General features: G+C 41.3%; 2 protein-coding genes across 2 annotated transcripts; both read left to right on the forward strand.

The window, feature by feature from the left end:
* Positions 1 to 1,195: 1,195 nt before the first annotated feature.
* phyh (phytanoyl-CoA 2-hydroxylase) lies at positions 1,196 to 6,195 on the forward strand. The gene is made up of 9 exons (XM_066705023.1): positions 1,196 to 1,417; positions 2,776 to 2,831; positions 2,993 to 3,103; positions 3,204 to 3,372; positions 3,785 to 3,866; positions 4,112 to 4,293; positions 4,390 to 4,539; positions 4,939 to 5,073; positions 5,307 to 6,195. The coding sequence occupies exons 1-9, from the start codon at positions 1,352 to 1,354 to the stop codon at positions 5,358 to 5,360; spliced, it is 1,005 nt and encodes a 334-aa protein (XP_066561120.1). The 5' UTR covers positions 1,196 to 1,351; the 3' UTR covers positions 5,361 to 6,195.
* A 4,368-nt stretch (positions 6,196 to 10,563) lies between these two features.
* On the forward strand, positions 10,564 to 16,045 carry ucmaa (upper zone of growth plate and cartilage matrix associated a). Its single transcript, XM_066705028.1, has 5 exons — positions 10,564 to 10,712; positions 11,009 to 11,071; positions 11,158 to 11,253; positions 14,312 to 14,410; positions 15,171 to 16,045. The coding sequence occupies exons 1-5, from the start codon at positions 10,655 to 10,657 to the stop codon at positions 15,266 to 15,268; spliced, it is 414 nt and encodes a 137-aa protein (XP_066561125.1). The 5' UTR covers positions 10,564 to 10,654; the 3' UTR covers positions 15,269 to 16,045.
* Positions 16,046 to 16,147: the final 102 nt, after the last annotated feature.

Here is a 16,147-nt window from a genome sequence, read left to right on the forward strand (position 1 = left end):
AATAACTGTGTCTGGCGATGTGTGTGTTAATCGAGGGAAATGTAGAGTTCAAAATTTCACATTTCAATGCAATCCTAACCCAGCCATCAATGGTCAGATGGTTAATTTGGAAAATAACTTGGGGAGACTACAGGTGTGCAAACAAAAGCCCTGCTGTCACGCACCATCCGGGAGAAAAACACAAAGAACAAACACAAATCTGAACTACATCTTGATCTTGTTCTAGCCTGACATTATCAGGACTATATCATGTAAAGGTAAATATTTATTGACAGCTGTAAAACCTGGTGCAGGACATTCACAGGTACCCACACTCTGCTGACAAAGAGCTGATGGATTTTTAGACAGGGGAACATAGTTACCTGCAAGGATATTTGCAGAAGCCAAGCCGAAAGAGACAGGACTGCTACAGTGACCATTCATATGCCCTGCTGAACACAAAGTGGCAACCTTGCGAGGGAAGCTATACCAAATCAAAATGGATTGACTGATATCCAGTGCCAGAAATGGACTGACTATTGTCCCCAAAAACATTAAATAATGTGCAAACATGCTGCAGTCTTGCATAAGTCAGAGGATGATACCACAAAGTATGAACCGACCACATTCAGATTGTACATTTCCATGTGTTTCCAGTATATAAACGAGTGGTCTTTCAAAGTCTGCATTATTTTGGATGCATTATCCAATGTGAAAAATTGAAACATTAAAAAGTTAAAATCATCATCTTTCTGCTATGTATCCATCTATATATTCTGCTGTAACTTAATAGATAACATACTGCTTTGTATTTCAAGTCAACATGTTGCGATTTATGTTTGACAATCTTTTTGCTACATCATAAATCTGAATGAAAAAGAGGATTTCATTTTAAACCAAAGTGCAGGATAATATTTCCCAATGGCTCAGAGGACTGTGATATTGGAATAGTGGTAATCCGACTTGTCTATTAACAAGTACAGCAGAGAGTCATGACATCCGAAATGACCAGCAATGCAGCCTGGAATGTTTCTATGGAAGTAGTTTTGCCACAAAAAACCTAAATAAAGAATAAACCCAGAAAGAAAATTCAAAATAACCTGATCTATTGGAATCTGGAAATACACAATTACACACACACACTCACACTCATATCTATCTAAATACACACACATATACAAATATATAAAGGACATGCATGTAGTCGTCAGAGGAACTGGACAATTGCCAGCTGGTCTGCTGTTGTGCTCGACTTTGACCTAATACTTTGACAGTACTAATGCTCTTGTATCAGACAGAAACGGCCATATAACGTCCTTGCTACAGGAGAAAGCTCTTAATTCAGAAACACTGCTGGTTTTGTGGCACCGAAATGTCCCGAGCGGCCGACCGACTCAAAAGAGTCCTCCACCACCTGGATGGACCGAAGGGCAGCATTGTATCCTTTTTCCGGGCTGCTGCTAAACTGCGAGCATCACACGACTTACTCATGCCGGGAAGTGACGACTTTCCTCGGGGGCCAACATGTAGGAGAACCCGAGGCACCGACGCGCAGCGCAGAAGGCATAGGCCATGTAACAGTACCGCTACTTTCTATTAAAAATAAACTGCTGATTCATTTATTTAATACAAATATAGTTGTTCAATGTTCACAGTACACTTTGTCACCAATAGCTATGGAGATGCAAGGTTGTACATAATTGTAATCGCTCGCTATAACTGCTGAAAGGCACAGTTAGCTTTCCAAAAATAAATACTGTTTCACGTCACGTATACTTGTGACTGAAATGTAGTATATTTCAGTAACTTGAAAATATTGAGCTATGTGGGAATTGAACCTCAAACCACGTTTTGGTAGATTATTATTATTATTATTATTATTATTATTATTATTATTATTATTATTATTATTATTATTATATATTAATATAATATAATTAATAATAATACATTAATTAATTAATAATGCATACTAGAAACATAACAACATAAATAATATTCAGAACAAGTGTGTAGATTGAAGTAAAATACAAGTGGAATTTACCATTTACCATTTTGATATGTTTTTATACTAGTATTAAGGTTATGAGTGGTATGCATTAGTGACTGTTTATATGATAGTGTAGCTGTAGTAAAAAGCTGGTAGGTTAGTGATTCTCTGAAGGGAATAATAATAAGATCGTGTGAGAGAATCATGTGAAGTCCTATGCAGACTAATGAGACTCTACTAGTATAGAGAGTCCTAATCCTAATTGGAGAACCAGAGGTAGAATCGCTGGATCACTAAAGATGTGGGAGGAGATAGTGATGAAGATAATGATGATGATAATAATAATAATAATAAATTGCCTCAAGCAGCAAATAAACTGACCTAGCAAGTATGGCACAGTAGAGCAAATAGTATAACAATGTGACACCTGGGTATTGCCCAATGTGTACCACATGGTATGTGACAAAGCAGAAGAGTAAGTATAAATGGAAAGTGGCAAGCATGGCATAGCACATGGCAGAAATATAGCAAAACAGAGCAGTAAGTGCAAACAGAATATGCCAAACTGTGGCACAAAACAGAGAAATAAATAGTAATATGTGTGAGTTGGCTGCCACCAAAAGAATATAGTATTGTATGGTGCACAATAGAGCAGTAATAATAATAAAATATCCTGCGAGAGATCGGTGCTCTGAGTGTTGTCACATGCAGACAGATCATAGCTGTTACACTAAGTAAAAAATGACTTGTTACTAAATGTTAGAATATTCTCTCGTTATTGAATTCACCTTAACAGCAGTTTATAGAGTGCGTCTGCCACTTCTGCACCAGCGTTGTCACACGTGCATCCTTTGACGCTGCGGTGAGTTCTTTATAGGGCCCGGTTCTGGTAAAGCGGATACAACGAAATTAAATTAAAAGCTTATTTTGGTTCACTTTCACAGGCTGTTGTCTGAACCACCTCGCAGGTTTCCAAAGCTCAACATAAACGGCCTTATAGTGTTACTCTCTTTCCCGTTACAGATATAGCCTTGACAATGATGTCTTGTCCCCAGACCAAAGACTGTTCTTTGAGGAGAATGGATTTCTTCACATCAAGAACCTGGTGTCGGGGGAAGACATTGACAGATTCAGGTAGGTTAAACGACAAACCACACACTCATCAGTGTCTGGACAGTGGAAGTCTGGCAGTGGCGTAGATGTCAGGCTTCTGCTCGCTGTGGGTTCCTTGCAGAAAGGAGTTTGAGCGGATCTGCAGGAGAGAGGTGACCGTGCCGGGGCTGCTGGTGATGAGAGACATCGCCATTGCCAAGACGGAGTTTGTGGCACACCAGAAGGCCGTGTCCAAACTGCAGGATTTCCAGGAGGACCCCGAGCTCTTCAGATATTGCACCCTGCCCCAGGTCTGTGCATGTTTGTGGTGGTGTGTCAGATTCACTGTTTTAACGCTGCTCCTTGTCTTGGATATTAAAGATGGCTTGTGTCGCTGTGTTCATCTTTGCTGCAATGGGTTTTAACATGGGCAGGTTTTTATAAGTGCATCGCTCAGTCATTGTCCAGTGTCTGCCTTCACAAGTCATCCAATCACAACCCCTTTCTCATGAATTAGTGTATGCAGACACCAAAAACCCATTCCTGGTGCAGATCCTTGGCAAAATGGTATTCCGCGGTTTCCTGTAACCACCTCACCCTATATTTAAGCATCTGATACAATGGAAAAGGAAAATAAACAACTTGCCGCAGACCATAACAATACCACTGTGTATTATAGATACCAGGAGAAAAACAAACCGCTATCTTCAAATATACTTTCAGATCTTGAAGTATGTGGAGTGCTTTACTGGGTCTAATATCATGGCTATGCACACTATGCTGATCAACAAACCCCCGGATGCAGGTAAGGTTGTGCAAGATTTATTTATTTTTATATAAGAAGACATAATGTAGAAGTTTATGTGTATCAGCCGGTAAGACCTTAAAACACAGTGGTTAAAATCTCTCTTCAGGTCTTGTAGTAAAATTCCCTGAACAGTTAACAAAACGGCTCAGAGTATTGGCCACATTGTTTCCTTCCCATATGAAGGTCTGCACTGTGAATAGTTGAGCACCATGTGGTCTAAAGCCCGGGTGTGTTTGTGACAGGCAAGAAGACGTCCCGGCACCCAATGCACCAGGACCTGCACTACTTCCCCTTCCGGCCTGCAGACAGGATCGTGTGTGCCTGGACAGCCATGGAGAGGGTGGACCGCAGCAATGGGTGCCTGGTGGTGCTGCCGGGGACACACAAGGGGACGCTGAAGCAGCACGACTACCCCGAGTGGGAGGTGTGTCCTCGGCTGGAAAAAGAGGGATCACTGGAGCTCCCCCGAGCGGTGGAGTGCTTAGTGTGTGATTGATTTTCTCTCTGCTCCTCCGTTCAGGGCGGTGTGAACAAGATGTACCACGGCATCCGGGATTATGACCCCCAGCAGCCCAGAGTGCACCTGGTGATGGAGAAAGGAGACACCGTGTTTTTCCACCCGCTCCTCATCCACGGGTCTGGAATGAACCGCACAGAGGGCTTCAGGAAGGTACAGCAGATTTCAGGTCACACATGTATGAAAACAAATAAATGAATGAATCTTCCAAACATTGTGGTAAAGTGACAACGGGTACACTTCTGCACACATCACAAAATGGCACCCAGATAATGCCTGAACCAAAATCAAGCTCCCAACAGAATATTTTACTAACAGACTAATGACTGTTCCCCCTCCCAATTACCCCCATTGACAGGTACTTCATCATTAGCCAACCAGTGCTCATTGTCATTGAAATTAATTGACCATCTGTGTGATTCCCTGTAGCTCCAACTTATGTTTATAAACGCCCCAAAGGCCAAATCACAATTGCCACAAGTATGATTGTTTTCTTAAATGTTTTTGACCGCATGAAACATCATCATTCGTGGCGTTTTCCTGTCTTCTCAGGCTATATCCTGTCACTATGCGAGTGCTGACTGTTACTATATTGACGTAAAGGGAACCACCCAGGAGAACATTGAAGACGAAGTGAAGGAAATTGCTTTTAAAAAGTACAACATGGACAGCAACATTACACTAAAGGTAGAGTATTAAATACACTGAATGCTCAACGTGAATGCTCATAAGGCTAATATGGATACAGCTAAGCTCAGCACTGTAAAGGTTTCATGGGGAAGGTTGCCTTTCCAATACAATAGAATGCTATCTTTTTTTCTCTCCACTAAACAGAATGTGTTTCTTTTGAGAAAACATGCAATGTCAGCTTTCATTGTCCAGAAAGTGAGAAACATGGGGTGCTTTTTCCTTTGTTTCAGGACACGTGGGCTTTCAGAGGGCGCCTGGTACAGGGTCAGAGAACCTCCTTATAAGGAACATAAGAAAGTTTACAAACGAGAGGAGGCCTTTCGACCCATCGTGCTTGTTTGGTGTCCATTAATAACTAAGTGATCCAAGGATCCTATCCAGTCTATTTTTGAATGTTCCCAAATCGTCAAATTTTCCAGTAAATCAGCGAATCTTACTTAATCTTCCCATCTTTTATGTGATCTTTTTTCAATCTCTTGGAATCCATTCTATATCTGCTTTTGTCCATATTTGGTGTGTTCTTCTTGAAAATTGTCCACCCCATCCGCTATATATGAAAATGTTATATATATACATATATATATATACATACACCTCTGGAAAAAAAACAAGACCACTCCAAGTTCAGAAATCAATGTTTTTTTCCAGAGCTATATATATATATATATATATATATATATATATATATATATATATGAGACAGAGAGAGAGAGAGAGAGAAGTGTGAAGAATAATGGGAAGAGACAGAAAATCAAAGCAATGGACCTGAATAAAACAAGTAAAGGTTTGTGAATTAATTGAAAGAGTGAGTGTGTTAAAAATGGCAATAGACTAGACATAGATCAGAGACAGACTAGAGAAGCTATGGAATGAAAAAACAGCCCAAGAAGAGCACAGAGAAGGGGGGGGTTGAGATCAGAAGCTGTGCGGGTGTGAATCGGAGAAGACAAGTGGAAACATCTTGGGGAGGCCTTCGGTTGATCGACAAAGGCCGGTGATAGCAATGAAGATGATATCTGTGTGTGTGCGTGTGTGAATACTACTCTTAAAAATAAAAACAAACAGAAATGCTTTCCATACATAAATAAAACCAGTCATTCTATTAACTTTGAAAATTGACTCCTATATTCTCCTACTCTTCTTTCCAATTTTGAGATGGCCAGTTGTATGTCAATGTCAAAGAGAGATGACAACAGCAGTCACATCCACAACACTTCTCCCATGTCAGAGCCAACAAGATTGCTCGTGTTGTAGGTCCAGCAAGCTACTGTGATATAGGAAGCTGGGTTGCTAACTGTACTGCCTTGCTCAGGGATCTCAGTCACAGTCGCACAATGACACAATCCAGATTCCAACCAGTGGACTATGGACTGCAGGCACTGGTACCAAACTGGCACTCCCAGGGGAGGCCTGGTAGGGTTGAGCCACTTGAGAACTCCAGTTTTGTATTCAACTCATCACCCCAATGGAGACACTGATGTGTCCCCTACTAGTTGATTCACACAACACTCTACAGATGATTTGAAGTGGATTTAGGGATGTATAGCGCTGTGTCCTTCCTTTTTTTTCCGTTTTGTATCGGGAGAGCAGACTACACATCCCTTACGATGACAAACATCTCTACAGCAAGGTATTGATATATTTACTGTTACTTTGTTTTATCAGTATTTATCTTAAGCTCTGAACCCTTACACTATGCAACTTGGCTTGGCTACTCCCTCTCGCTGGCTCCAACAGCCACTGCCTAGCGGTTGCATTCGCGTGACAAAACACAATACTCTCCCGATCACCCAGTAATTTGTTACACTGGCGTTGAAGCAATGCAGTCCTTGCCAGTGCTTCCTGCCCACACAGCTGGCAACTGCACAGAACCGAAAGGCGTTCTGTCTCCTCTGAGATCTGCTTCCCTCCAACACACTGTCCTCCAGGACTGCGCAATGTGCAACTGTGAGGGAACCATGAAATTAACTGTCAGAGGCAAAGTCCAAGGCTATGCCGAAGACACAGTTAAAGGTGCTAACAGATTGGTGGAAGCCCTGGCCGCTGAAAGGCAGCGAGCCCAACTGAAGCCAACGACTCCTAAATTACGAGGCTTCCTGCCTGCTTAAATGTCAGCCGCTTGAATTAAATGAAAACGTACAATTCCTTACTGTGTCAGGCTTTTCACGCGATATGTAAACTCAAACACCTCTGCAGGAGACAGTTAGTCTTCTAAATCTGCCATCTGCGGCACAATTCCATCCGCAAAGGTATAAAAATAAAGACCAAAGTGCTCCGTGTGGCGTGACTGAGGCCTTAGGGTTTGCGTTGTGTTCATTACAGTTTACCCATGTCACATCTTTCTTGTTACTGATAAATCATCCCAACCCCTGTATTTAGTCTGTGCAGGCTTCTTTTTAATCTTGTTTATAGTTCATATCACTTCAAAGAGCTAGACCACTTGTAAAATCTGTTCTGTAGTCTTTTTAGTAGGGGATGTGTGGGGTGACTGTATAAAGAAAGGCAGGGCAAGTTTGCAGAGAAACCTTAAATATGATCACCAGCATCATTTTTAATATGTACTTCCTCCCCCTCATTCTGGCACTCTGATGATTTATGAAGATGTAAACATGCTTGTAGAAATATCTTTTCAATTTCGTTTTACAGATATTACCCCTGCCTGGACAATGATCCAGTGTTGTATTGGTCATCTTTTCACACTCCTTCTGTTCAGCAAGACAAAGTACATCATGCTTCATATAACCACAGGCCATGTACTGTAATGACTGTCACAGGAAGAGAGGCTATATTTGCTGTCCCATCTTAAAAGACCACCTTGCACACATGGGGATGTCCGCAGAGAGAGCACACAGTCAAGAAAAACAAAGCCGAATGCTTCAGCAGACGCTCAGGTTTAGCTGCAGGTCGCCATTTTTGCCATACTGTGAGCTGTATATTGAGACAAAAACATTGAGTAAACAAATATTTGAAATCTGCAACTTTAATTCAACTTGTAGGTACAAATAGTTGAAATTGGAAATTTCCTATTTGAAACTTTTTTTTCTTAATGTACAAAGCAAACAAAACACGCTTCTTCTTAAAATCCACATTAAATAACTCTACAGCTGATATGGGACTTCAGCATTACACTGGTTGATTGTTTCTGGTTTTAACTGAATTGTGTGTTTGGTTACAGGTCTGAGGGAAATGTAGAGGTTGCTTTGTACAGGGGTGCTCCTTTTCTAGTGTGCTGCATAAACACGGTGAAGTGAGCACTGCAGCACACACAGGGCCGTCTCCTGAGCTCGAAGCTGCAGACACCTCCCTCGCTGCTCCCAGACAGCTCCAATCCCCAGCCCCCTGCTCTCACACAGCCCGCACTGTTACCCACTTCACTCCTTGCCCACGCGCAACTCCAAAAACAAGATTTACATTGACTGAGGTCTGGGACACGTCCAGAAACCTCCCTCCCAAAACATAAATGTACAGAACCAGCATAGTTTCCTGGTGAAACACTACATCCCTAATAGGATGCATGGTCGAACTGCTAGCTTTGTTTGTTCAAAGCAAATGTCTCAATGGTTCTACTATGATATCGTAATCAAATCAGCAGCAAAAAACGAATGCCATACTTTCTATTTACCCCTGAATGCCCCTTTGATGTTTTTGCTGTATATTTAACAATTTACATTGCAATCTAGCAGATGTCGTATTACACATATGTATAATTTTTATATTCCTGAAACCTACCTTGAGTATTGTTGCTTACTTCCCCTGCACTACATTACTACAGGCTTAAAACATGTGTGTATTGTTATGCATTGATGTATAATATTCATGCAGTTACTAGTATCTTATGGTGACAAATTATCTTACGTTTATTTGTGGTGTATTACCTATTTGCCCCACCTGGTAATTAACAAGCAGTGTTCATTGCAGCACAGGCATAATAATTAGTCTAAACATTGTCTTTTAGTTTTAAGAGCAATTTCAAAATCCTGTCCCAAAAAACATCCTATGGAGCCATATGGAAATCCACTCAAGATTTATTGAAGAACAAAATTAATGATTTCTTCAGGCATGTTCTAGAATTAGGAGATAAAAAATAAATCCAATGGATGAGTTAATGCAAAAATCTTCAGGACAAAGTCACACGGACACGTTAGGAGAGAGAGAGAGAGAGAGAGAGAGAGAGAGAGAGAGAGAGAGAGAGAGAGAGAGAGAGAGAGAGAGACTTAAGTGTTTAAGTGAGCAATATACAGATTCCTAGTAGTGATGAAGCAAAAGATGTATGGCAGCGTTTCCATAGGTATGCACCAGAAGCACTTGCACACACATGCCTGTAGCCTCTAGTGAGAGGTCAGACGTCTTCACTCAACTCTGTCTTTACAGCTGCAGGGGGCTGCACTGATACATCATTGAACAGTAAAGCTAAACTTCACTGGAAACTCTTTCACTGGAACTATCAATTGGTAAATCTAGATATCCAACAGACCCAATAGATGAAGAATTTTGTCCTAATAATAATATGTAGGACCTTATTCAGTCTGAATCCCAATCCCAATCCCAATCAAGGGAGAGTAAGCAGCAAGAGAGACAGACTTTTCCTTTCCAATCTGGCAAAAACCTCTTTTAATGGAAAAAATGAGGGAGACATTTTCTTCTAAGAAATCTGAATTTTAAGGCACAAAAATAAAAACCTGCAACTGAAACATCTTTGAAACATCAACTTGCTTTATCCATTTGGCTTATCCAGCTAGTATTTCTAGACAATTGGTTATTCGCTTAGTTTACCACTTGCAGTCTAAATAAGCTTTCTAGTCTTCAGTGTTCAATTATTAAATACCACCATGTAACACTTTTACTAATGCAGTTACAGTTATATTACAAATTAAAGGGGACTGACAAAAAATATATACTTTTGTTGTTCAATGGAATTGGATAAGTCCTTAATATTATGATGTATGTGTGAAACGGTTACCATTTTCAGGATACAAAGTTCAGAACCCTTGTGTTAACTGCCCCCCATTTTGCAAACAACAGCTAAAACCGATTCGGTAGGTAAGCTTCTAAAAATACGGGCGGCACCACAGAGCTATTCCGCAGGGTCCAACACCACTTTGTCGAAACAGCAGTGCCCAGTAAATAGAAGTAACTTGGTGAGAGAACTGAAGGAAAAACCCAAACACGTGTGTGTGAAAGTTGGGAACTGTCTGTAGTGCTTAGACATGTTTAGAGGCCTCTGAAGCCCTGTCCCCCTGACCCCATCCCCCGGCTGCATTTGTGTTTTTGGAGGCCCTCTCACATGCTGTTGACAGTGTCGCTCGCTGCTTCCACAATCTCACAGAAGTGCCAGATTCACACTACGGCAGCAAAACAAAAACAAAACAAAACCGGCAGCACCCAGGTGAAATGCTGTCCCGCGTCGGTGTTGATATGCTCAGTAATGCACTATATGCTTCACAGCAAGCAGCTCCCTGCCCCTCCCCTTCAGCCATGAAACCCCAGCTCCCTGCCTCCCAGTCTGACACACGAGGATTTTTCTATCTGAACTTGCAGACTCACTTTGCTCTGATCCCTCACTGAGAGCTCAGCAAAAATGAACTGGACTCGGATCCTTTACCTCTCCTTCCTCGGGACTGTTTTAATTCTGGCAAGTAAGTAAAGCAGAGTGTCTCCAGGGGCAGCACTGCCCTGGGAATTATATGGAATATATATATATATATATATATATATATATTTATTTTAATTAAATTTAAAAAATGACAGTTTTAATTTCATATGTGAACTAGGAGTGATGTGGGGGAGGGGGGCATCTAAGCATCTTTAAAGGATAGATTTTTTTTTAAAACACCTAGGAGCAGCAGCAATTTCTAAATTAGGTGTGGGGAAAAATGACCACAAACCAAAGTGTTCAGAGCTCTGACCAGTTTTGTTTGTTCTCATCTTCAAGTTGCCCAAGAAGCTGGAAGTGCGGCCGTTAGAGATGACAAGGACAAGGCAGACACACCAGCCAGTAAGTAGCCAACCTCCACAGCCAGTGCCTGCTTGACTGAGGTGTGCAGAGCTCCTCATATTCAACAGCCCCTTTCTAAATTCCAGGTTTGAAACAGAAGATTTTCATGCCCGAGTCAGACGCTTCCAAGTTTTTCAAAAGACGTTCCAGGAGATCCGCGAAGTCCAGGGATGAAGTGAATGGTGAGGCTGTTTCTCACATATTCAGTGCATTTTTCTGTTCCACCTCACAGCCCCCTAGGGAGACACAGAGGGTTTAAGCAGAGATGGTGACTGAAAGCACAAAGTCTTGATCGTGAGAGAAAAAGAGGGTCATTCTGTTTAAATCTGACACCACCTCTATACTTTGCTGTGAGGAAGTCTAGAGTTGAAGGTAAAAAGCTAAATTATGAATATTTATTTGTATGTGTATATATCTACATTGATACACACACACATACTCACAACTAAAAAAGCACAGCATGCTACCTTGAGCAGGACAACATTCAATTTTGTTTGTATGGACAGATTTGAAAGGATACTTTATTCTTCACAATTGTGTGTGTGGACGCCCTGTAGCATTATGCTCAAAACGGCACTGAAGGCTGTCAGGTACAGCACAGTGGGAAACGAGCTGCAGAATGTGCCTGGCGGCTGGAGGTGACCGGAGGAGGCTGAAGGAGGTACAGGGCAGAATGGAGAAACCAGCACCTATGTTTTCACCTAAACTCTCTAGATGTGATTTTGTCTTGATTGCTCTATTTACTAACTGATGCATCCAAAACTAAAATTAAAAAGTTAAAAATAAATGAAAATCTTAGCATTTCAGAATTTCTCTCTCTCTAACACTACCTTAATCCATGAGTGTGTTTGTGCACCACAGAGAAAGTATTAGACCTCAGCTTCCAGACAGCGAGTGCTGTGGGTGTGCTGGCAGGAATGCAGACAGCTTGAAAAGTTTTTAACCCCTGGAGTGTAAAAGGCTGTTGACATTGTGCAGCTGGAGATCACTTTGCTTTAAAAGGTCCCACACCTTTATATGACCGAGGGGGTGGGGTAAATGCCAGAGGGGGCTGCTTTATCTTAGGCTTGTACAATGCAGGCAATTACTTCTACAGTAGGTTTACAAAAAAAAAAAAAGACAAATACTGCACTTCAAATTGAATGGCTGTCTGTTGGAATTCCTCCTTCACATTTAAATCTTTGTCAAGAATCAAGAGTAGGTACTTCCTAGCCTTTTCTGCACAGAGGGAAGGCCTTTGACTAAACAGCCTCCCTAAATATTTAGCTTATGGAAACAGGATCGACAAAATAAAATAAATGTAAGGTTCCTAGAGGGAAAGTACACATGATTCACGCTGGATTTTTATATCATTCTCAAAGGACAGGCAACTTTCAGATTGGATTTTGAGATTTCCATCAATAGATTTGAAATAGTTGATTTAGTATTGGTGAATGGAGCTTTGTGCAATAAGATGTGCCAATGCATTAAGGCAGAAAAAGCACAGTTGGAAGATATTTTAATTAACTTTAAGGGTAAATTAAAGTATCCATATTTGTTCAATATGGGCAAATTAGCTATTTGCTTAGTTATTAATCCAAATGCTACAATAGCCCAAACCTCATATTATGTAGGTATTATCAAGATTTTCAAAACGGTAGTCACTTGCTTTTTATGAAAAACAATTGTTGCGAAATCTTGAGAAACTGCCATCCTTGTGTGTATGTATGTGTTTGTTTACTGAACTTCCCATTTATAGCACTTGTCGTGTTCTGTGGTGCAACTCTGTTCAGCGTAGGTGCCACTTGTGTTTTCACCACAAGAGATGGTCTGTGTGCTCACAGGACCCCTGCACAGCAATCAGGGCCTGCTGTGGGGACACGTCCCGTTACGCACACACCTTTTTAAGAAACACAGTGGTCACAGAGGCTTTGCAAATGGTGCGCTTTGGGTTGATCATGGGTTGGAACCCAGACCACTTCATTGCCCTGGCGCTTGCAAGGGAACCAGTGTTTGTTTTTCACTCGGGAGAGGCGAGTGCCGGGAGCCGGAGGTGCCAGACCAGAGGCCATTACAGAATCCACCAGCTCAGCAGAGCAAAAACAGCCGTAGGCATCCAGCCCATTAACCCTCTCATACATAGGAATTCCTCTCCGACCTCTACAAGCATCTCCACACCCCCAGTCCCCCTCACCAGATCAAAAACAATTCAGCGTGTGATGTGACCTCTGACCCAACCCGAGATGGCCCATGACTGATCCTGTTGTGAAACACAACCGTAAACCGCTGTACCGGACATGAATGTTGTAACCCTCGCTCTGTCTCACCCTGCATTCCTCACGTTGGTGCCAGTGAATGCAGGGGCAGTAATTAACCATCATCTAAATCCGGTTTATTTAGTCAACAACCCCACTGTTGTTACACCAATTCAGGACATCTGACCCCACCCTGTGACAGTCCCAGAGAACAAAAACTTAAATGGCACGGGGCTAGACCAGGCCCAAGGGCTCGGACAATGGAGCAGGTTGAGTGGTCGAAGCACAAAAGCACCAGAGAACAGGACAGCAAAGGCACTTCTCTACTTAACTGATGTCATCTGCAGGGACACCAGAGTACTTCAGTGGCTTTGACCCAAGTGATAAATGCAAATTACAAACCTGTACCCACCCAGGGGATTAATTCTTTCTACAGGCTATACATTTGTAATTTGTGAATTGGTGGGTCAGTAAAAGTTTCTGGTTTGGTCTTTGTCTGAAGATAGGCGTGTGAAATCAGATGCTCGGATGAAACATCACGGCATTTAGTTGACAGGATAAAAACTGCACATTGTAGATTGGCTCTTCTCGCCTTTTGATCTTTCCTGAAACGTGTATATTGTGACAACTTTATGAAACGCTGGGTAACGGCTGCTGCTACATTTTATAAAAAAAATACATTGATTAGGGGATACCATCCAGGCTGACTTACAGGCATCACAGAACACCCCTCCACTCAAAAACATTTGTATAGGGTTGTAGATATAAGTGAATCCTGAGATATAAGAAAGTGTACCAAACAAGAGTGACACGTCATTACTGTCCACACAGATTACTCAAAGATTAGTCAAAGGAGAAACTCGGATGCAAATAAAAGTGCCCCAAGGTGCATGTCCCTCTCCGGTGCCCTGATGTATGGCAGTGAGGAATCGTTCTGCAGTTCTGAAGTATCCCTCCACTGCTGCCACGGGATTTTTTACACGCTTATCCCGTCTTGTGTCCCCAGCTGAAAACAGACAGAAGCTGGCTGCCGACGAGCTCAGGAGGGAGTACTATGAAGAGCAGAGGAATGAGTTTGAGAACTTTGTAGAGGAAGAGCGTGATGGTAAGGACAGGAAACGAGCAACTTTTAAACACATTATAGTACTTCCAATCAGTGTACAGGGCTTCCCCATTTCCAGTCAGAGTGGAGCTACAGGCATTCAGATATAGCTGAAGGATTTTAGAACCCTTTATACAAAAAAAAAATACAAAAATAAATCAGAGGTTCATAATTCAAACACCCCTGATCTTAACCAAAGAAAGTCTGGACTGAGTTTTCTACAGGCTAAACCAGTGTCCAAGAAACACCTAAAAGACACAACTGGTAAATAGGTATAGTCACATGACCAATACTTAAATTAAATGAAACCTCTGAATAACAATTATTATTACTCTGAATTAAAATGAAGTGTGCAAACACTTTCAACAACATCTAGATGGACTAGAATAATCTACTGCCACCTGCTGGAGTGAATCAGTGTGAAACTCCAAAAAGGGAACGGATGAACAAAACAATTCTAGTAAAGAAAATAATTTCATAAGGAATGGTACCATGACTAATTTGTCACCAGACGTACATTTAAAAAGGCTGGACAGATACATATTTAAAGGAAAAGGTCTCAAAACATAACAGACTGGGAAATCCCTGGTCATTGTGCAACTAATACCGAGAGAGACGAGACGAATCAAACGCACAGGCACTGTGCCCCTGTGCCTTTCAGTCATTTAAAAACTATCGCTGTAGAAGTCATCTACAGAGCCCCGCAGTAGGCTCTGTAGGTACCTGAGTTCATATCTTGGACCTCTTCCCTTGTGACCCACAGAGCAGTACGAGAGAACCAGGGAGAAGACTGAACAGTGGCGTGAGTTCCACTACGATGGCCTGTACCCACCCTACCAGTACAATCGCCACCACGCCTAAACGCAGGGACCGATGGGCACAACACAGGGGAAAGAAAGTCTCACCAAGAATAACTGGTGCCTTTACTCAAGATTTATAGCACGTACAAGAATTTTGTAAAACTGTAAGAAGGAAGAAAGTTATTTTTTTATAAATACAGCTTTGGTAGGAAACAAAACGTAAATCTAAGCTTCCCTGAAACTTACTCAGTTAATTATTTTTAAATCTAGACTAATTTTAACTTATCGCAGAAATGTAAAATGTTGACTTTTTTTTTTTTTTTTTGGTAAGATTCAAAGCACAGTCTACAATTATTTTTATTTTTTTTTCCCCCAAAGGTTTCTGTTCAATAGTTCAAATGTAAACTTTATGTAGCTTGCTTATATATACACTAACATTTTATTGCAACAAAGATTGTATTGTTATTTGCATGGGCATATCCAGAAATCCCTCAGAAATGTAGACATGAAAACAGTGGTCATTAGACAGGGAACTCGACCACATTAGACTGTTGGATCCCAAGGATATGGACACAAATGTGCATTCCTGATTATATGTCAGGACAGAGTGCGATGCAGCATGAAAACTGCATCTTGAGAAGTACTTTAAGTAAAAATATATTGATTTTCATATATGTTTGGTGCCGTATATTTTAACTCATTGTGTTGCAGGTACAAAACTGTATTCCAGACCACCTATAATAAAAAAAAATATATTATAATCCCAGCATAAATCGGTAATCTTTCTATTAGAAAATGTATATATTGGTTATTAAATAAATGCATCTCTTGAAGTGTACTTATTTGAAAACGTATTACATTTACTGAATAGATCCCCACAACCCCATCAAGTATAGAGTTGGACTCTTGTGGGAAGTTCAGGAATCAGACAAAAACACCG

The sequence above is a fragment of the Amia ocellicauda genome, chromosome 5, assembly GCF_036373705.1.
Source record: "Amia ocellicauda isolate fAmiCal2 chromosome 5, fAmiCal2.hap1, whole genome shotgun sequence".
In the NCBI taxonomy this organism is placed as follows: Eukaryota; Metazoa; Chordata; class Actinopteri; order Amiiformes; family Amiidae; genus Amia; species Amia ocellicauda.